This window comes from Andrena cerasifolii, chromosome 10 (assembly GCF_050908995.1).
Source record: "Andrena cerasifolii isolate SP2316 chromosome 10, iyAndCera1_principal, whole genome shotgun sequence".
Taxonomy (NCBI): domain Eukaryota; kingdom Metazoa; phylum Arthropoda; class Insecta; order Hymenoptera; family Andrenidae; genus Andrena; species Andrena cerasifolii.
In genome coordinates, this window is record NC_135127.1 from 8,364,987 (window position 1) to 8,386,509 (window position 21,523).

Genomic DNA, 21,523 nt, shown 5'->3' on the forward strand with positions numbered 1-21,523 from the left:
ATCGAAACGTGACTCCGCTGGCGTGCGAGACGCCGGTGGGAAAACTGTCACGCGATGGAGACACGCTATATATCGCTTCCCAAAGGTGCACGTATTGTACGTGGGCGTGTGGGCTGAACGTGCACGCGTCTCGGAGAGCGAACGGGGGAAAGCAACGAGCGAACTTCGCTGAACTAAAGACTAAACACTAAAGAATGATGGGACGAAGAGGGACGCTGTTACCGACGGAGCGGGGGGGACACGGTGTAACGCCGCACGTCACGGGGCACGAGTTACAGTGCGACGTCGTTTTCGTGAAACACGAGACGGGCGTAAACGATCGAGCATATATGAACGCTCTCTAAGGGGGGGTCTGGGTGGCTCGAGGGGGGAGGAGGACGGTGCGAGTACACCCGGTATATAATGTATCACGCACCGATAGCAGAGCACCGCGCGGTTGTAACGGCGACAAGAAGAAAGCGCAATGGCCGACACCGCTGCACCTCCGCTGGTAGCTTCGATCCTCGAGCGGCCACGAGGAAACTTTCACGCACGCACGCACTGCCGCGACTGTTCCCTTCGCGTTTCGGCACCGCACGCGCACCGCACGCCTCGTGCTGGTAAACGGAGGATCCCGACCACCCGTTAGACACCTCTACTCCCTGCTGCCGTTTCACGGATAGCAGACGCAGCCACGGCTCGTACTGTCCGATCGTATGAACGCGCTGCCACTCGCGCCAAACCGCCGCGCACCGTCCCGTCCGCTGGATAAAAACCGACTGACTGGCATGCTCCGTCTCGAGACGCGATGCACCGCCGCCGATCAACGGTGCTTAGGCGGCGACGGCGGAGGGGAGAGGAGCGCGCGACGAGGACGGCGTCGGTAACCGCGGCAAAGGGGAGAGAGACGGCGATAGACGCGCGGACCACTCCGATTGGGCGTGGTAGAGTCCTCCAGACTCGTCTTCCTACATACCGACTGTGGGTGCACATCCTCGCGGCCGCCATGTTTCATCTGAACCGTGGCGCGGAAAATTCGAACGAATCTTTTGGAGTATGTACAGCAGGACGGCGCTTATTTACTCTTCGATATCTTCGATATTTTTGCGAATTTTAGTTTTAAATTTTCAACATTCATGACATACTAAACACTGAAAATATGAAGAAAAAAAAATCCATCTTTTTGGCATATCTCAGTATATACCCCAACTTAATGTTTAAAAAATTGCCCTCGAAAATAAAAATTACAATCTTCTTTTCGCCTTCGTAAATGAAAAGTGTTCGAGAGGGATTTAAACTTCCAAAATTTGAAAAAAAAGTTTTTTTGTTTCAGTCTTTCGGACTTTTCTCGAAAACCATTTGTCGCACGAGAAAAAGTAGCAGAACATAAAAGATGCTCGTTGCCTGGATCTACAACTTTTGTTTCACATGTTTTTTTATGCAATCAATAACTTGGGGGATAATTATATAAAATCGACTATGTGAGCTGTGAAATAATTATTTAAATGTTCCAGTATCCCAGAGGCACCTTTTCCCCTCATCCGATGGGGCTAAAATTTTACACAGATTTTTGTATTATTATTCGGAACTATTCTGAGGGGTGCCACGAAGAAAATTTAATTTCTGCCCCGTTAGTTGACCGTCGCTAACCCCACCAGTTCTTGCAGCTAGCTTCACGGAGCTGGCTTGCACCGACACCTAAGTATCTTTGTTTCAACAACGTACCGGCTTGCGTACAGAATTCTAGGAACTTTGGATGTAGTTTAGAATATCGAGGACACCGGTATAAAAGATTGGAAACCGTATTATGCATGATAGAATGGACTATTAGTGAATTTTAAGTGGCAGCCTCCTAAATTCATTCATTACGATCCACCCCTCGTTAGAAAGTCTCGCGGACGCGACTGTAACGCAATTACCGCGCTGATTGCACGTCGAGTAGCACCGCATCGATTTCATTACTCGTGGAATTTACGGTAATGGTAAAGATCGAGAATTACTGTGCAATGGTTAATTGAATGCTGGCGTGGCTCGGGGCGCGTGGACGTCGGTAAAGCGACTCCGCGGGCGACGTTGCGAGTCATCGGGATTTGCGCGCTCGCTGGACGCGGCGCTACTGCTCGCGCCCTTGTAAACCCTACTCTCTGGGCCTCCGCGTAACCGCGACATTAGGTATTAGAGGAAGTGAGACGTCGAAGCCGAGATGCCACATTGCTTATCGAAATCTTCACGGCGCGATGATGCAGCAGCGCGGATTTTTCACGCGGACCGACTCCAATTTCGATTCCCGCGCTAAAATTACCCCCGCGCGACGCGGGCAAAAACGAGTAACTCGAGGAACGAGGCATGCAACAATGCATCTGGAGTATCAATCATGTCTGTCATTAATGGTCGCGGTTGCGGTCAGAGGGAATCGAGAACTACAATTCACCCGCTGTTCGCAACGCACGACGCGTTATCCGCCCAGCGCGAGTCAAAGATTCATTTTACTTTTCCTTTCGCGAGCCCCGATGCTCCTTTCGCGCTCCACCGTCCAGCAATTTTGTAACCCGCCGGACGAAGCCCGGGACGAAATTTCGCCCTACTTGCTCGCCGAGTGGCGGCTGAAAGAAGGCGCTCTTCATCCCTCCGCCCCTTAGCGGCGCGCCTCGTGTCAGAAGTGTGTCAAGTATACAGCCGTGAGCCGTTTTCGCTAATAGCTCGGGATAATTGCTTCGCCGCGGTTGCGACACCAAACGAGCCGTGTCAAAAGCGGCCTGTTACTCGAATTACAAGATTTTTTACCGCGTCACCGACGCCGGTGAGGTCATGATCAAGTGGAGAACGGTGAAAAACTTCCCAGCCCAGGCATGCCGGTCGGACGCGCGCCATCGCGAAATTCCGCTGCTCCGAGCCTCCCGGAGAATTTCACGTCCCCGTTGCTCCGCGAGATCCACGGAGCTCGGAGTCTATTACGCAACACCGTGTTTCCCGAGTATCCGTAGCGTTTCGGTGTTAATAAAGATGGCTCGCGGTAAAGATTAATTCAGAAAAGGGACCCCGTTTTAAATCACCGAGATTTAAACTTGGATCGCATCTCCTGCTCGATTAATCCCAATTAACGAGCCCGGGATGATACTGCCAGCTGGGGGTTTTCCCAGTGAAATACAGCGGAACTTTAATTCCAACAAGCGCTAAACCGATTCCCGTTTAATTCGGGGGATATTCTTCCAATCGGCGAGCTTCCACTATATTCCCGCCCACTCTAATCCAGCTTCCACCGCTACGAATCCGATTCGACGAAATAAAGGCGACTTCGATAGAGTCCAGTCCCGCGGATCAAGTTTCCTTTCATTCTCGACCATCCTTCGAGTTTACCAAACTCGACGAGCTTCCGCCTGCACCGTGTAATTAATTTAAAATTCCTTTATCAATCCGTCCGCAGATTTCGTACAGCGAGCGAACAGATCCGACGGTTGCGCAATGGGGAACGATACGAGCCGGTGTATCGAGTATCGACAGCGCTGGCAAAGTAACGAGAAAGCCGCAGAAGCTTTCTAAGCGGCGAGATCTTTTCTGCGGATCGAATTGCCTCTCTCGTTTTACCCGTTGGCCAACGACGGGGAGGGTAAAAAAGGGAATAAGAGTCTTCGAGCCAGCCGTTTACTAAGAGGCCACTTGAAGTCCAATGGAAATGGAACAATCTGCTGGAGGAACTTTTAACAGACAAAAAAAAAGGGAAGCAGTAACTTGCTCCACCAACTAAACGGCCCCGTGACAATGTGACCATTGACACGCGGAAGCGTGGTAATGAAATCACGCGCGCGTTTCATAGCTATCGGATGATCCGCGACGGATCTCTGGGTCACGGGATGAAGAAGGAAGGGAGGACCGATGAAGAGCGATCTACCATGTGCGCCGTCTAAGCTTCCACTGTGGCGGGATCGGGACGGCTCGCCTTGCAATCGGAGCGAACGTATTACATCGCGTGATCGGCGTGGCGCGCACCCAGTTGCCCGCGGAACTTTAAACGAAATACACGCGCGGTGATTTTAATGCGAACAGTGTCGCGAGCCTCTTGCACGTGGAGCGTTGACCACTTGTTGAAGAGCGATCCTCTTCTTGGCTCGCGGTTCCATATATTCGTCTCTCGAGGGATGGGAGAGTCTTCCCCGAGGCTGCGTTGCGTAATCTGATGGCACAGCTTGTTAATACACCGCGGCTGTGAAGCGGGCTATGTTGCGATAGAAATAGATAACGGAAGGGGTCGAGGATGAATCGGAAAGTAATTCTACTCGGTATCTGGATGATGCTAGTGGCCGACGTTTGCGTGGCGAATAATGGCACTTCGGATAAAGTTCGCGAGAAGAAGGCGCGGATCGTGAAGAAGCTGAAGAAGGACTTTCGGAAGCTGAAGAAGCAGGAGGGCGCGGTGAAGCTGGTCGGAGGGAACGGAGCCCACGAAGGTAAAGGGGACGGGGCTCGGAACTTCCAAACTGCAGATTTCCACCTCTAGGTTGGAAGTTTTTAACTGGAGAATTCAGGTGGGGTTAAAGTTGGAGGGAATTTAAAGTTCCCGTTGGGTCCGAGATCGATGATGAAATTGAAACGCAGTAGATGAGGCGCGAGGAGTTCTTGACGCGAAAACGTGCGTTACGTGAAACGCTGCGGTTTTATCTGCCGTTCCTCGTGTAAGTTGTGCAATGACGATTAAAAAGGGGTCAACTCGAGGATGATTTATGTCAACGACCATGTGTCAGCGTGGCGAACGTCACGCAGCCGGAGAAGCGCGACTGACGAGATGGTCTCGCCGTCAAATTGGACCATAAAGCGGGATGGAATACGTCCCAGACGTCCGCATGCCAATTTTTATTATCCCCCGTTCGATATGCTACATACGCTCCTCGATTTCATCCCTCTGTGTTCTCTGTATTCCACCCGCCGTCCGAATGAACAACGCGCGGGTTTGGAGATCTGGCGCCCCTAGGCTGGCAAGCGTCTGCCACCCTTGCTGTGAAATATCGTCTTAATTTTATTTTTATTTCATAAGTATCTTTCATTTTAATTTAAAACAGTTGAGGCAATTTTAAAATTAATTCAATGTGACAACTCACGTACGAGTTATTGCTAATTTAAATATTAAAAAAGAGATCTGTTTTTGAACTTGTCTCAAGCCTCTGTGTTTAAACCCTTTCGAACTTCTCTCGCCTAAAATTTGCCGCTCTGGACTACCGGTAACTTCTTTTTCAGATTTCCCGAATTTTAACGTATACTCTTACGTATCGCGGTAATTAATATCTCCCGTGCAGAAGAATTGCACAATGCACGCGAACGAATGTTTGCATCCTTGGGAAGCAGCCAAGGAGTTGCAACCTCCTTGTTCGCGGCCGTTCTGCTGTTTACCTGTTTCGATTCCCAAGTCACAAGCGCGACTCATTGTCAGCCCCGTAATTTCCGGCGGTTGTCCATAAACTCCGCCCTCGCCAGCGGAAAGCTGTATCTGAGGTCGTGATTCGATTGGTGCGCAGGAAACGTGGAAATACTTCACGACGGGAAATGGGGCAGCGTGTGCGACGACGAATGGGATTACTTGGAGGCCAACGTGGTTTGCCGGCAATTAGGCTTTGACGGTGCAATTAAACCGACAGCGAACGGACACTTCGGCCAGGCCAGAAGTGAGATGATATTGCCTCTTCATTCCGCTCGATACTTCCTCCCCGCCGTAGATAAATCCACGACGGAGGAAGATCGACTGCGATCGTCTCGGGATAATTAAAAAAAAAGACCGTACCACTTAAGTATAAAAATATCGACTCTGCTCCTTCTTGCATCTTCGCAGTGGAGGACTAACCCTCTGCGATTCCACGTCGACGAAGGTCCGTGTGCTGTGGGGCCGTTTTTAAATTATATAAGGATAATTTTGGCGACTTCTCACACCCTCCCTCCCCCAGTATAAGAATTAATGATAGAATTTGTATTTATTGAAAATTAGGTGAAAAATATTACGTAAAACGCTACCTAACCCCTCCCTCTTCTAAGAACACGCAAGCAATTCGCGACCCCCCCCTCCAAAAAGCCTTACGTAATTTAAGGACGACGCCTATACTCGCTTCTGTAGTTTAAGGGGTTACACCTAATATTTGTGAATTTTTTTTGACGAAGCCGAAGCGTATATTTTTACAAAACTTTTTGCGCTTAAAAGAGCAACATTTAAAGAACATTTGGTAATTTTTTCGTAGAAAAATATTTAAGTTTATAATAAAGTAACAACCGACATCCAAGAAGCATTTTTAAAAATTTCGTTTTGCGGTGAGCACTGCCATTCGGAGCCAGATTATTTAAAATCAAAAGACAAAAAGGATTTAGTTAGTATATTAATGTATTCTCAGGTTGACGGAGAGAATTTTCCGAAATATTAATTTAAAACAAAACATCGACTATTTAAAGTTTAAATCCTGCTTTTTTCGCGTCACTTAAGAGTGAAATTTTGCTTCAAGTTACCATAGATTCTACTTGACTCCCCCTACTTTGCATTCAATCCACCCTTAACGCGAGTGTAGCCACGGTTTTCTTCCCACTCGTAGGTCGCCCCAGTTGTTTCCCCGAAATAATCCAAAAATCATCCCATCGTCCTATTCTATTATTCTAAAAAACGCTGCATCACCATAATCAATCCTCTCTGACTTGTCCACGTTTCCTTGGACCATCCAAGAATCCCACTGGTCCATCTCAAATCGGCGGCAGCTCCAAAGAGAGTGGGACTGCCACGCACGAGGCGCCCGGGGCGTGGAAGCGCAGGGGGTTGCAGGCGAGGGCGACCGGTGGCTAAGAGACAAGGGTGTGAAAACGTTGCAGGGAAGTACTGGATGGACAACGTGTACTGCGACGGCGGCGAGGAGGAGCTCTCCAAGTGCCGGTTCGACGGATGGGGCTCGACCGACTGCGGGGGCAGCGAGGCGGCTGGCGTGGTCTGCGCCCGCGAGCAGGACGCCGCGGAGAGGGAGGCGATAACGCAGAGGAAGCCCAAAAGGAAGCCGGAGAAGTCGAGAATCAAGGATATCCATCAGCGGGGAGCGGCGATAAGGCTGGCCGGCGGCCGTGTCCACAGCGAAGGCAGAGTCGAAGTCAAGTTGGGAGACTCAGGTAGCTACTGGGTCGTCGGAATGATGATGGCGGTCCCCCGGCGAAGGTGAACGGAATCACGCCGCCTGGAAACGGCGAGAGGCTAATCGAGTTACTTTGTTCGGCGCCTTGAATGGCGAGCCTCGCGTACTGGGTGTCCCGTTTCAACAGATCCGTGGAGGGGTTTTAACGTTGGGGCTACCACGGGCAGAGTGGTTTCTTCGGATTTCGGCAATGTAGAGTAATTTCGTTTTCAGATTGGGGTGTTGTCTGCGGCGATAGTTGGTCCCTCTTCGAGGCGGCCGTGGTCTGCAGGCAATTGGGCCTCGGCTACGCCTCCGACGCCGTCCAGACCAACTTCTTCGGCGGAGACAGGGTACCCATGGCTGTCAGCGGGGTCCAGTGCCACGGGGACGAGAGCAGTCTCACGGAGTGTCTGCATGATAACACTGTCGACTGTCCGGGTAACGAATCAGCTCACTTTTCAAGGAGCTAATGGTTTTGTAGAGACGAAACAGACACCTACTCTGTGTAGACTGATTGGGGAGATGTTCCAAGAACCCTAAGAAATTTTATTCCATCTGGTATTTTAACCCTTCGTTGACACTCTGGGTGTGAGCCACCCAGAAACTGATTTTGACGCTCTGTACCTTCTATATGGAGAATAAGTACCTTCTTTCCAAAGCAGACTTACAAACTATTTTTCTCCTGAAAATATTATATCTGCATAACAACTCTATAAATTTTTAGCATCTAATATTCGACTTTGTAAAAGTTACAATGTTTTGCAGATTTTCCTCGCGTTTTCTCGACGCACGGTAATCTACAATTTTTTTGCAAAAACTCTGATAAAATGTCAATCAAAAAACTATTGGAATACATTCTAGAGACCTTTTCCCATAACGATTGAATTCTTTAGATGAGAATAGTAGTCGTTCGGAAATTGTTCTGGGTGTGGGCCACCCAGGTGTGTCAAAGTTGATCGGAAAAAGAGGTGTGTCAACGAAGGATTAAATTAAAAGCGGTGAAAAGTATTCAAATCACACTTTCTGCCAGCGTATGGTCTCTTGGAAGAGTGTCTCAGCGTCCAATGGACCCTCGAGCACGCCCTGATGAAGAAAACAAACTCCCAGGAGCTTAAAACAGTACAACCTACTCTTTGTGCTATTTTACTACTACCAACGTACAATTGCCACTATCTGCAGGAATGGTGGAGAACGTAGCCAGCGTGGTGTGCCTCCGGGACATGCCGGATCTAGTGTTCGACCACCTCGAGCTGATGCGCACCGCTCACCTGGAGGACAGGCAGCTCTACTGGCTCCAATGCGCTATGGAGGAGAACTGCGTGGCGTCACAAGCGTACAACGTGCAAAGGGAGTCGGAGAACTGGCACCTGGAAACTAGGAGGCTGCTGCGATTCACCGCGAGGATCCTGAACGCTGGCACCGCGGACTTCCGACCCTCTGTGCCCAAACACCTCTGGGAATGGCACATGTGTCACATGTGAGTGATCCGTCGATCTAACGAGGATCGATCGCTTGTCGAAGTTACGACAACCTTGATTGACGAATCGAAGGCGAATGAAATGAACTCGAGGATTCGTAGTTCCTTAGGATTACAGCGCGCGGATTGTGGAAACGGTAAAAGAAGCTGCTAGAAATACCGAGTTTAGGAGCTTAGTTCTCAGTTCAGCTAACTTTTGTTTGCTAAACTGAGGCTCGCCTGCTCGCTTTCCCTGGGAAATGGGAGACGCGGGTTCTAAGATTGGCTGGAGTTTCGGTGCAGGGGTTATCCTCTGTGCGCCAGGCGCGTCGCCAGTTGTTTTATAAAAGTATCAGAGGCGAGGAGGGAAAGTAATATCTGCCCGACTGCGTCGCCAGTTTCCGAGCCGTTTGGTGCACCGTGGTCCTGATTTCTGCCATGTGCACTGCTGTTTGCTCTTGGAAACGACGCTCGTTTAATGCCTTCAATTTCGCTGGCGATCTGACGCCAATGGCTCCGCCGGTTGCCATCTATGCAGGCGAGCCCTCGCAACTACGTAGCAAAAGAATTCTTTCTTATCTCATCCTACCGCAATCTTCCATCGCAGTGCCCAAACTTACACCCCCAGGAATTAGTTAACATGCCACAGAATGGGAATCACCTAGCTTCTAAGGATTCCCAAGGATCTTCGTCGCTAGTGGATGAATCCTATTTTAATAAATAATTCCTCAATGCTTGGGAAACGTGTCTACGCCATTTTCATTTCATTCGAATCGTCTGATTTCACTCCGAAAGCTGAAGGTTTACTGGGGTAAACCAACCAGTAATTGACCGCATACCAGTGAATCACCATTAACCAAAGAAATGTCAATTATAAATTTAAAAAATATTATATGTTTATAAATGGAGTGTAGTTGCACTTTTAATATCCCGTGTTTTTAGTTATGCGTATTAAGCAAACATTAATAAGTACAATTCTTATTAAAAGTATGCGGTGATTTACTGGATCCATAGATTCAACAATTCGGTCATTCACTGGTTGATTTACCCAAGCAAATAATTCCCTCGAAATCCTTTTCCACCTGACGATCAGAGACGTACCCCGCAGCTTTCCCCACGCAAAGTGAAAGAGAGCATGCCATCGAGGCTCCTCCAATTCCCCTCGGCGCTCCCCTTATCTATGCCCGTTGCGATCGAACCCTTTCATCATCGCTTTCGCGGCGATTTGTGCGGAGGACTCGATAGCGGCTCCGTCTACGCCCCCGTGATCATTAATTCCGCATTACGCCTTGTTAACGACAGGCATTACCACTCGATGGAAGTGTTCGCCACGTTCGACGTGCTCGACGGGAACGGCACCAGGCTCGCGGAGGGGCACAAAGCGTCTTTCTGCCTGGAGGACAATCAATGCCTGCCCGGAGTGGAGCCGAGGTAAACGCAATTAGCCTCGTTACCGAATATCGCCGCAGCATTTGAACGCCGCGCGGCTGTAAATAGGCTCGAATGATTTTTCGAGGGGCAGGGCCGGCGACGTGTATAATTGGCGTGCCAATTAAACCGCCGCACTATTTCAGGTACCGATGCGCCAATTACGGTGACCAGGGGATTTCAGTGAACTGCAGCGATATATACAAGCACAATATCGATTGCCAGTGGGTGGACATATCGGAGCTTCGGCCTGGACAGTACACCTTCAAGGTACAGTGTATCAACGCCCGCCGGGGGCAACGATGGACGCTCGCGGTGGAGGGGTTGGAAAAGCTGGGGTTCGATACATTTTTAGCGGTGGAGGAGATTTTCTTTAACCCTCGCATGGTGGATCAAGTGGGCATTGGATCGAGGTGCATTTTAAATTTTTACTCAGTAGACTTTGCTCCTGGTATAACTTAAAACCCTTATGCTCTTGAAGAAGCGATGCTTAATATTTAGGGTGGGTGAAAATCAGGGGCGGATTTAGGTATAGGATAAGTAGGCTGCAGCCTAAGGCGGGAAATTTTAGAGGGTGAAATATTTTGGGGAGCATCAAATTTTGGGAAGCGACAAATTTTGGAAAGCGGAAAATTTTAGGGAGAGGCAAATTTGGGGAGCATCATAGTTTGGGAAGCGATAAATTTTGGGGAGCATCAAATTTTAGGAAGCGACAAATTTTGGGGAGCATCAAATTTTGGGAAGCAATTAACTTTGGAGAGCGACGAATTTTAGGGAGAGACAAATTTGGGGAGCATCATATTTTGGGAAGCGACAAATTTTGGGGAGCATCAAAATTTGGGAAGCGATTAACTTTGGAGAGCGACGAATTTTAGGGAGAGACAAATTTGGGGAGCATCATATTTTAGGAAGCGACAAATTTTGGGGAGCATCAAATTTTGGGAAGCGACAAATTTTGGGGATCATCAAATTTTGGGAAGCGATTAACTTTGGAGAGCGACGAATTTTGGGAAGCGACAAATTTTGGAAAGCGGCAAATTTTAGGGAGCATCAAATTTTGAGGAGCGACAAATTTAGGGAAGCGGCAAATTTTGGAGTGTGACAAACTTCGAGCGGAAGAAATTGGGAAAGATTGAAACAGAGAGGCTTGAGACAACTTTAAAAACAATCCCTTTTTTCAAACAGCAAATTAGCAATAACTCATATGTGAGTTGCCAAAACATTGAAATTATCCCGACTCTTTTAAATTAAAATATGTGGTGATACTTCACGAAGATAGCGGCAGACGTTTGTTAGCCTAGAGGCGCCAAATCCTCCAATCCACCCCTGAAGAAAATAGACCCAGCATCCGCCGTGCGAGGGTAAGGTACTCACTCAATTAAACCAACCCATCGCGACAGTTTCAAATATACATTTAAATTTTCTCGGCGTTTCACGCTGGGTTTGATTGCGTAGAGTAAGGAAATATCGTAGAGGAGTGCGCGCGTAATCGGATCGATCCCGCAATAACGACACTAATAACGACGCACGGAATCAGGCAGCACGCGAAACGGGCCGTCGGGGTCCATAGAATCGACGGGGAAGCCGGTGAAATCGCGATGCCGTATAGCAGGGGACGTAATCGAAGGCGATGCATAGGTGTGTTCGCGTTTTCCAGGTCGCAGTGAATCCGGAGTTCAAAGTGGGCGAGATGTCGTTCGACAATAACGCGGCGATTTGCCGGCTGCTCTACACCGAGTCTTTTGCCACTGTGCACAGTTGCGTCATGGGTCGGCCTTGACACGGCCTGTTATAATAATGCCCCGTGCCCGTGATTCCGCGAGCGAGAGGAGAGGAAGAGGAGGAATTAAAAGACGAACGATGCACGCTCGTCGTTATCGACGTCGTTAATTAAAACCCCCCACCTATTCCCTGTATGACGGTCATAAACAATAAATCTCGCTCGAAAGTGATAAGCTGCTCTTCATTTCGACCCTCCCCGATTACATTTATCGCGCACCACTTTTCAAACACCTCGTAGATAAGGGAGGATGGGTGTTCTTGCCCGTGCTTTGAGATACCTTCGTTCTGTTCTAGAAAATGTTCCGCTATTAACTCGGCTCTGAACGTTGATAGGGCCTTTTTTTTATCTAAATATGCTCTGTAGATAAGTAGACGTAGATCGCTGTGGAAAGCGCCGCGGATCGACGCCTTAGTCGCGCAACCTGTCGGGCAGATAGAAGTCTAGGAACTACCTCCTCGCCGGTGATGCTCGCCGCGCACCGAGCCTCAAGTTTTGGAGTCTAGGAGCCGAATTCGTAGACGTCCACACCCCCGCGCGCTGTCCTCATAGTTTGTTCTAGATTTTAAACTGCAACTACGCTAATAAATGAACAATTCAGGGAGCCCCCATCCTCACGCTCTAGCCCGAGGTTCGACGTCGCTCGTGGCAGTCTAGTCGATACTGGGTGTCTCCAGATGCAGGGATATCTAGTCTGGTCGAGGTTCTAGTGTTTAGAGGAAATTGTGGGGAAGTTAGAACGCCTGGAATTTTTTTTATCGCTAATGGAATCTAGGAGTTGAGGATTTTTATTGTTTTGGCAATATGGGATTTGGTTGTGGTGTGATTCGAGCTTAGGAATTTGATTTCTAATGTGTCCTGTTGAAATTTAAATAGACTGGAGCTTGGGGAGTCAGGTTGCACAACTGTGGGGTAGGTATTTGATTTCTTTTGGTACGGGGAAGTTTTATACCATTTTTTGAATTGCACTTTTGTAACACCCTGCACGTGACAGCCTGAAATAGTTTAATGGTGGCCCGAAGCACGAGCAGAAGTGCTTTCAGCGGGGATGAAAAATAGCGGCTGGACATGAAAATTTTTTTAATGCACTTTCTCTGAAGAAAGTAATAGTATTTGTAAATATCTCGAGGGAGGAGAGTATTCTATTGCTAATTTTATATCGTTGCCACGTTGTTTATATACCAATCTTTCCTATTTATCACATAGAATGACCTGCGAAGCGGAGATTCGAGATTGTAAAGTGGGTCGCTCTTTTTTTAGATTAGGAGGAGCCTTGTGCCCCGTCACCTTCGATTATGAGTGCTCATAATCTGATAATTAGGAGCGGGAGACTCTGTCACCTACTTTTTCTCCTCGCACTGAAAGAGGAACCTTGGCTGTCAATTATACCCCACGTTCCTCTAAAAACTCTGAGGAATTAGAATCTTTCGCAAAAGTTCTCCGCGCGACTAGACGAACTACAAAGCCACTAAAGTATCTCACCCTAAACTCGATATTAAATTACCTTTCCTCGAGTTTCATCCAAGTTTAACAAGTTCCTCCTACGTATAACGAAACACCAACTTTCTCGACGAAGTTCAGACATTCTCCCAATTTTCCTAGCAGCTGTGCCACAAAAATTCCACTCGAAGTCATCCATAGACCAACGAACATCTATTTTAGACAAGTATAATATAACGGTGGCGAGAAGAAAGTAGAACTCACGTTGTTTCACATCTGCACAGCTAATTTAAACAAATTATTGCAAAAATACATTTTTCGCGCACTTTATGGACTAATAAATCATGTGTAATAAGTATTTTGATTTCTTTTTTAATAACACCCGTAAGAAAATCCCTTAATTCTCTACCAACTCCTCAATCTAAGAAACATTTTCAATTCTCTACGAGAAAATATTGCAAACAAAAGTTGCATGATATCAAAGGGGACACATAAGGTATTAATTCGTTTCTTTCTGCCTTACACTTTCATCGAGATACGAAGGTCAACCAGGAAGTAATCTACGAGTAATCTGAAGTTACCAAATTAGGTGCCCGACCCTATTTAAGCTATCTTTTAACCGCTACTGTGCGCCTTTCCCCGATCCTCGTCACCCGAAGTCACAGTCCCCATCGATCTCCCCCAAGCTCGCAAATCATCCTCCCAAAGGAACAAACATCCCTCTCCCACCCCAATCCCCCCGGGATAAAACGAAGGAAAGCGTCCTTGGGAGGGTTTTAATTCCCCGAAAGCACTCCGAGTCCAACTGCCAGAAACGATTACCCGCTAACGGCGGGGACGATTGAAACCGAAAAGCGACGGTGCGAAGGTCGCGCCTGGAGCATGATTCACCGAGTCCATCGATCTCGACGTCACGGTGGATCCCCGGATCTGGGTCACGCGGCGGGAGGGCAACTCTGTCAGCTTCGATGATCGCCGGCGGGTCCCCCGGATTCTGCCGGGCGATCCTCCGGCCCCCGCGAAGGAGAGACCCCGAGCTGTCAATTAGATCGCGTGCGACGCAATTAAATGGCTGCAGAGCCGAACGTGACTGGGAACGTGTGTAATACGTTTAAAAAGGGAGAGGGCCAGAGGTATGGCTTCCGCGGTGGTCACTGTCGTGTGCAGTGCGCCAGCTGCTCCCTTCGCAGCGGTCATGAAAGTTTCATGTCGGTTCGGCGTCGTCGTCAACGTACCGCACAGCTCAGTCCAGCCCTCGAACCACGCGCGCAACCTCTCCACCTGGGAACCAAGTCCCCGCCGAGGGGTCTGGAGTGAATGTTGGCAAGGGTGTAGCCCGGTCCGAGAAGCTACGACGGAACTACGAGGAGACTTGTAACAGGGGAAGGACCTCGAGTGTTAGAGCCACGATTAGCGAAGTGCGACCGGGTTCTGATAAGGGAGCGAATCGATAATGATTCATCGCCACGGCACGTGCATCGGAAAGCGTGCCCAGCTAGAGAAACCTCGCGAGGTTGACGAAGAAGCACCGAAGGGCTCGCTTTGGACGCGCGCGGAGGCGTAGAGCAGCTGCCAAGTGGAAAGCTGAGGATTCGGGGCAGATTCAGAGGCGCTGGTAACGATTACCGTGAAATGCTAGCGCTGATAGTCGTAAAGGCACGGTTAAGCGTGTTCTTAGATGATTGTTACCACCCGAGCGGCGGTTATCACGCGATTTGATGGATCCGATCGGGAGTAACGCGGAGCGTACCCATCGCGCTAAGTAAGGAGTGCGCTGCGTGCCGATCGAGCGTCGATCTCTCGCCGGACGATCCGAGGGGCCCCCGGGGAGCGGCTGAATCGAATCATGAGACCGCTTCCGGCGGGGAGCAAGGTTCCGAGCTAAGGCGGCGAGGAGAAAGGTGCTCCGGGTAATTCGACGATGGCGTTCGACGTCCCCCGGATCGAGTGAGAACCCGAGACGGCTGGAAATCGGGCTCTAGCCACCCCCTGGATGGATATCGATTAAACAGAGGCCGATGACGGGAAGTTGGCCCCCCTCGTGAACTTGCTCGGGCCACGGTGACACATGCCATGCTCTTTTAATCGAGGACCAAGCGTCTCTGCGTGCCCTGCTTGTCGTGCGACTCCACGATGATCGCGTTGCCTGGGGTCGTGGTCCTCTTCAACCTTCTTCGGCTGGCGCTGACCATGGAGGACCGGAGCATGTGCGCGAGGAACCGCAGCATGCTCGAGGTTTCCGGCGAAGCTGTTTTCTCGCGTAAGAAGAACCTTTGGCTGCGTGCTGTGCGTAGTTGTGCTTGGTTGTAGTGCTTTCAAGCTTTCTTATACACGTAGTTCTGCTGGGGCATCCCCTCTTGGCAAGAGTTTGTAGAAGGAAGAAATAATGGACTTTGAGGCAGAGTTCGGCATTATCTGAATAAATTTTTATCTCGAATAAGTAGAATAAAATAAATGTTATTTTTATTCGAATAAATAAAATAAAATAAATGTTATTTTTATTGGAATAAAATTTTATTTTATTCGAAAATTATTCGACACTTTTATCTCGAATAAAAATTTACTGGAAAATTATTCGAACTCCGCTTTGAGTCGCAAAATGCAATATTAGCCTTTGATGTACTTCGATTTTAGTATTCCTGGATATTAATCACGGGCCGTACTGTAATATCACTTCTACCAAGGGCCTCCAAGAGATCTCCACTGCCGTCTACGTGGTGCACGCTTTGAATAAGTACGAATTCATACCAGGACTCCCTCTGGGTGAGTGGTCCCCGAAATCCGCCCCTTTGGCCCCAATAATCGCGAGTCTCCCAATCTCCTCAGGTTTGAAAGTCTTCGATACGTGTCACGACGAGATGACGGTGTACAAGCAAGCCCTGCAAGCAGCGGTAGAATCGGATTGCACGGAGCACTACGACCTGGGGATCCTGTTGCCATCGGAGTACACTGCGATCCTGGAGCCGCTTCGTAATTACAGCGTCCTGCCGATCAGCTCGTACAGGGAGCAGAACCTGACGCGGCCCCTGGTAAACCTGATGGTGCACTACTTGACCACCAGGTTCGAGGTGATTGATCTGCTCCTGGCGGACTCCGATTTCGCGGCCAACTCCTTTCTGGACAGCACGAAGGAGGCCGGAATCTGCGTGAAGAGTTACGCGAGCGCTGTGGAACTGGAGGAGAAGGACGCGGAGGCTGTGATCGCTGCGATCGGCGGGAGGAATGATATTCGGCTGTGGATCGAGAGGGGTGAGAAGCTGGTAGGAGCTAGGAAAACGTGGATCGTCCTGCCGCTCGATGGATCCAACGTGGATGGTAGGGATACCTATCGTAGTTTTAGAGTATCTACTCCTTCCTCTTCGATATACGAACTTAATCGCTTTCTAATCGCGCTTCCAATGTTCTCCATCGCAAAATTACTGTATTCCCATTTTAAACGTGTAATAAAATCATTGTAACATCCACAGCTCGCAATGGAAGATCCCCAACCTGGAAATTCAAAAAATTATGAAACTTTGGCATTCTGATGATTTTATGAACATTTTTTTCTTCCTAAATTCACTCTGAGATGATGAAATTGGAGATCCGGCTGTTTTCCGATTTTGTGTTATAACTCGCGAACTGGAAGAGATAGGAAAAAAGTTTTCAGGCAAAAGTTACGTCTATTAATTAGGACTATCATTTGGTAACTTACAGTTCGCGAGTTATAAGACAAAATCGGAAATAACCGGATTTTCAGAGGCCAATATCACCCCCTTAGAGTTGGGGCTCGCATCCTTTGTTAGTATTTCTGGTATCTTCGATTCGACCTGAGTCTATTAAAGTACTTCAGCGACCCCTTCTATTTTCCAGACCTCATCCCTCCAGGCTCCTACGTCATCCGGGCATCGCCCTTCGACCTGGAGCTTTTGCAGAGATCGTCCTCGGCGGACGACTTCCTCGAAGCGGCCAGCAACTCCGTCATCCGCTCGTCCCACCTTCTGGGAATAGGGAAAGCTATCTTCGAGCTAGCACAGGTCCTCCAGGACCTGCAGAGACGGAACTGTCCTCGGGGAACGGAGACCTCGTGCGTGCTGCCACGTTTCAGCTCACCTACCCAGCAGGGCGTTCGAAACGCGGACGTGTACAACGCGCTTCGAATTCTACCGAAATTGCACTCGATTAGCTACATCGTGGCGATGAAGAGCCAGCAGGAGCTGGTCGATATGGCCGCGTACAGAGTGGAGCCAGCGAACCTCAAATTCCGCGTCACGCCCGAGTCGAGGGCGCCCAAGATGCCTAAGCTGTGCCTGAAAAAGTACGCCAAGAACTGCGACGGCTGCCTCAACTTCAAGAAGAGGTTCGGTGGACGAGGTGTGACCAAAGGTCTGAGCTAAATCGCCACCACCTTGGCCCGCTTCCCTCGATTATTGCACTACCAGCACCATAATTATTTTCGCTGCTATTCAACTTGTGAAAAAATAAATAGGGGTTTGATGGTTCGAGGATATCCACGCTTCTTTGCTTAGTACCAGCTACTTTTTTATCACGTGGTGTTAATTAAATAATGATGGTAATAATTAAAATGGAGATAAAGAAATTTCACACCTTCGATAGCAGTAGGAATTATTCCCACGATCGTAATTATCAGAACACTCTGTGTAATAGAAAGCTACTCAATGTGCTCCCTCGCGATCACGTCCCCAACTCCTAGATCGCTCACCGAGACTCCCATTCCTCCTCTAAAAGAATCGAGCCAGCCTAATATCCTCCCTCGTTAAGCAGCAGGAACAAGAAGCTCCTCCTTCGTTATCCCCCGAAAGAAATCAAGCACCGCCGCCGGCACTCCGTTACCCCCGCGAAACAAAGTGTTTCCCGATAGAACGGCCGAGCGCGCCGGAACAACGGGGCAAGCTGACGTTCCTCTTCGTTACAGATACACTCGACGCGGGGTTATTAAAGCCCGGCAGCTGTGTGCCAATCTTCCTGACGGTGGTGGTGTGCGGCACGCTCGCCTGCGGCGTGATCGCCGTCTTCATTATCTACCGGTTCGTCCTCGAGGACGTGCTCGACGGGAACCCGTCGCTAACGATCGTCCTGATACTGGCCAACGTTTTCACCCTGCAGACCGTGCTCCCGTTCTGCATGAACGACAGCTACCTGGGCGCCGAGCCCCTCAACTCGAGGAAGATCCTCGTCACCAGCCTGGCCTTCGGCATCGATTTCTCGGTCATGCTCTCCAGAGCGTTCTTCCTCGTCTTCTCCAAGGGCGGCGTCTTCACCGCCCACATTAACGGCTACCTCCAGGGGCTGATGGTGTTCTTCATGTTCGGCGTGCAGCTGGCCATATCCGTCATGTACTTCGTCCTCAGCACAGAGGACTCGGCGGTCGTCGTCAGGAGCCTCACCTTCATCGCTCTTCTGGGTAATTTATACTGCTTCCTTGGCCACTCATCCTTCGGCAGGTCATTTCGGACTTGAGAGTAATGGTAAATGGTGATGGAGGAAATCTTGTAAGGGTAAAATATGAATTGAAGCCTCCTTGTAGAAAATACTGTAAGTGCACCATAATTAGAAAGCAGAAAGTTCGCGGAAAATGTTCCACGTGCCAATTGATACCAGTGGCGCACTCAGGATTTAATCTTGGTGAGGGGGAGCCGAGTTGAATAGAGAAAAATATTTTTAATGCAAATTCAATGAAATTCATTAGGTGACTACGAAAATTTACTTAAAGATTAAATGGCTGAAAGAATACAAAATTTAAGATTATAGATTAAAAAATTTACGATTAAAGAATACAAAATTTAAGATTAAAGAATAAAAAATAAAGAATAAAATCCAGTTTTCTTTTCTTTTTACAAAGCTCTTGAATCACTTCAGTCGTGGTTACATTAATTTCTTTTTTTCTTCTTCTTTGGGGGGTGCGCCACTGGGTAATATTATACTATAAAATTTGATTTTTGGCACTTTCAATGTCTTCTACAGGAACTCATCAATTGTAAGGAAAATAATAGAAGAATAGGTGACCAGGGTTTAAGTACCCTTCCCTAGGGAAATAACTATTAGCTGGGTAATTGAGAAAGGGTTGATTAAAATGATTCCAGGGTACGATATATTTCTTCTGGCGACGCTGTTCGTGGTGTGCTTCTTCATCGCCCAACTGCCGCGCAATTATCGCGAGGGGAAGTGTTTCTTCGGGACTTCCATTGGGCTTTTAATCGCCTGGGCTATCTGGCTCACCTGCTTCATCCTGGTGGAGCCAGAGTTCCGCGACACGGTCGTTTCTTCCGGCATCATCGCCACGGCTTACTTAATTATCGTGGGGGTGTTGATCCCCAGGACCTACTTCATGGTCACACACATGGCTAGGGGAAAGGACTTCGGTCAACGATTTGGATCGGCAGATCTGGGGCCCGATCCAAGAATCAATACGATCACCAGGCAGGTCTGTGGGGTCCTTAGCATCGTGCCTGTTGGTTTTAACAATTCCACTAATTTCGATTGAAATATTCATTTAAACTACTGTTCCACGTAGGCACGTCCATTCTACGACTACGTGCACCCAGGCGGAAGCACCCCGAATCTGCAGGTGGCATCCTCCTACCCGAATTACTACGGCAGCTCCAGCCCGCATCAAAAGTACCTGGACCACTCCAGGACCTCTGATTCCAGGCGGAATCCCGGGTACAGCAACTACGGCTTCCACACGGAAATGCGAGAAGTGAATAACTCTTACACTGTACCGCAAGTCTGCATCGAGGATGCGGACGTGAGACTTTTTTCCATTTTTCAAACATGCTCTTCTTGCTTTTTTTGGTAATTCAGCTGCTTTTCTGTATAGTTAGATAATGCAGTATCATTCCTCATTTCTCCGTGGGCGTCACTCAGAGGGTTGTTCGCCAAAGCCACCCCCAAGGAATTCATTATTTTCTTCACCCGTAATAATTGATTTACAATTGGGAAAAAAATATACGAAGCACAGCTATTTTTCCTCCTCCGTTTCATTTAATTATCTTAAGTAGTATCCCATTAAAAAATAAATAAAAACAGCTTTTACTCCCATAGTATCCTTAAACGAGAGGGCAGAGATCCGACACTTCGCAGAATAGTGGTCCAGGCGAGGAGCATTATTTAGCAAACAATAACAACAAAATTTGCCCACGCTTACCTTGCTGTACTCTTTCTGAGTGACTGTACATATTTTCCAACATTAATTTTCCAAGTGTCCTCGCAGGAGAAGACCCGCCCTCGGGGGTGTCACGTTAAGAACTGAGGAATTAACGTTTCCAGTCAAGGACCAGCCCGTTGGAGAGGAGCAACGTGAGCTCGCAGTACGCGCGACCAAAGTGTCAGCGAAACAGGAGAGGCAAAGACAAGAAGGACTACGCGGAGAGCGACGTCTACGCCGAGGACAGCCACGGGGGTACGATCCGTAGGCAGCACGACGAGATCTACCCGGTCAGGTCCGCCAGCCCCAGACTGGCGCAAACCGAGGCGACCATCCGCGAGGAGGACGAAGAGGACAACGTAACCAGGATAACGCGATTCTGAGGCTCCAGCCCGCCAGCGTTCACATTGTAGTCACGCGCCGCGTAGAGAATTGCCGTCCCGATGAAATAAATCCTCTGGTTCGAGGTATCGACCCGCCAACAGACTCCTCTTATCACTCAACCCCCACGGAACATCGCTCTCCCTTCTTCCGTTCCATAACGCATGCCGCTGCGTGCAGGAAGTCTTCCAGACGCGGTGTATTTCATTTTCTATTAGATTTCCGGTTACCGTGCTTTTCATGCACCATTAACGCGGGAGTTTCCCCGGAGTCGGTGAACCGTGGAAGTTGGATTGTTTCGGAGCATTTTCAGCCAGATTTTCAGGTAGCCGTGGCAGGGAATTATTAACCAGGGAAACTGGAGTTCGGAAAGCGTTTGAACATGCAACGAATTTCAGGCTGCAAACGGGAACCCCCCCCCCCCCCTCCCGACGGCGGATTCGATTTCCTCGGTCGCGCGAAATTTCCGATACACCTAGAGCCGCCATTATCGCTGTAATTAAAGTAGAAAACGAAGCAACAAGGGGGCAGGATCCCCTTTCACGAGGAAAGGACTCCGGAGCGGAGAACCAATTTCGCCTGTTCCCTCTCCGAAATTGCATTATGGCCGATCGTAATTCCGCAATCAGGGCACAGGTGTACGTCCCGGTGGAATATCGATGACGGAGCCGCGGCCGGAAACTAGTAGGACTTCCTCCCAGGAAATCCATGGTGAATTAAACACTTACTCCGTAATAAAACCATCTGCGCTCAACCTATTTCCTCGAGTATCTCTCATTTCCCCC

The 21,523-nt window shown here is 48.9% G+C and overlaps 2 protein-coding genes across 10 annotated transcripts; both read left to right on the plus strand.

The window, feature by feature from the left end:
- The first annotated feature begins 3,883 nt into the window (after positions 1 to 3,883).
- LOC143373632 (lysyl oxidase homolog 3) lies at positions 3,884 to 12,386 on the plus strand. Of its 3 annotated transcripts, none has more exons than XM_076821042.1 (8): positions 3,884 to 4,424; positions 5,487 to 5,633; positions 6,814 to 7,101; positions 7,338 to 7,544; positions 8,286 to 8,583; positions 9,865 to 9,993; positions 10,137 to 10,260; positions 12,137 to 12,386. In XM_076821042.1, exons 1-8 carry the CDS (start codon positions 4,232 to 4,234, stop codon positions 12,215 to 12,217), a joined length of 1,467 nt encoding a protein of 488 aa, XP_076677157.1. In that variant the 5' UTR covers positions 3,884 to 4,231; the 3' UTR covers positions 12,218 to 12,386. The 3 variants fall into 3 exon arrangements, with proteins under 3 accessions (XP_076677157.1, XP_076677158.1, XP_076677156.1); XM_076821041.1 differs by lacking the exon at positions 12,137 to 12,386 and adding an exon at positions 11,648 to 11,945 and having other exon boundaries at positions 3,885 to 4,424; XM_076821043.1 differs by lacking the exons at positions 5,487 to 5,633; positions 12,137 to 12,386 and adding an exon at positions 11,648 to 11,945.
- Positions 12,387 to 13,607: 1,221 nt separating this feature from the next.
- Positions 13,608 to 21,494, plus strand: Boss (G protein coupled receptor bride of sevenless). Of its 7 annotated transcripts, XM_076821037.1 has the most exons (8): positions 13,608 to 15,470; positions 15,845 to 15,973; positions 16,037 to 16,525; positions 17,063 to 17,575; positions 18,126 to 18,614; positions 19,294 to 19,634; positions 19,725 to 19,958; positions 20,480 to 21,494. In XM_076821037.1, the coding sequence occupies exons 1-8, from the start codon at positions 15,344 to 15,346 to the stop codon at positions 20,738 to 20,740; spliced, it is 2,583 nt and encodes an 860-aa protein (XP_076677152.1). In that variant the 5' UTR covers positions 13,608 to 15,343; the 3' UTR covers positions 20,741 to 21,494. The 7 variants fall into 7 exon arrangements, with proteins under 7 accessions (XP_076677152.1, XP_076677149.1, XP_076677153.1 ...); XM_076821034.1 differs by having other exon boundaries at positions 15,845 to 16,525; XM_076821038.1 differs by having other exon boundaries at positions 15,845 to 16,525; positions 20,485 to 21,494.
- The last annotated feature ends 29 nt before the right edge of the window (positions 21,495 to 21,523 follow it).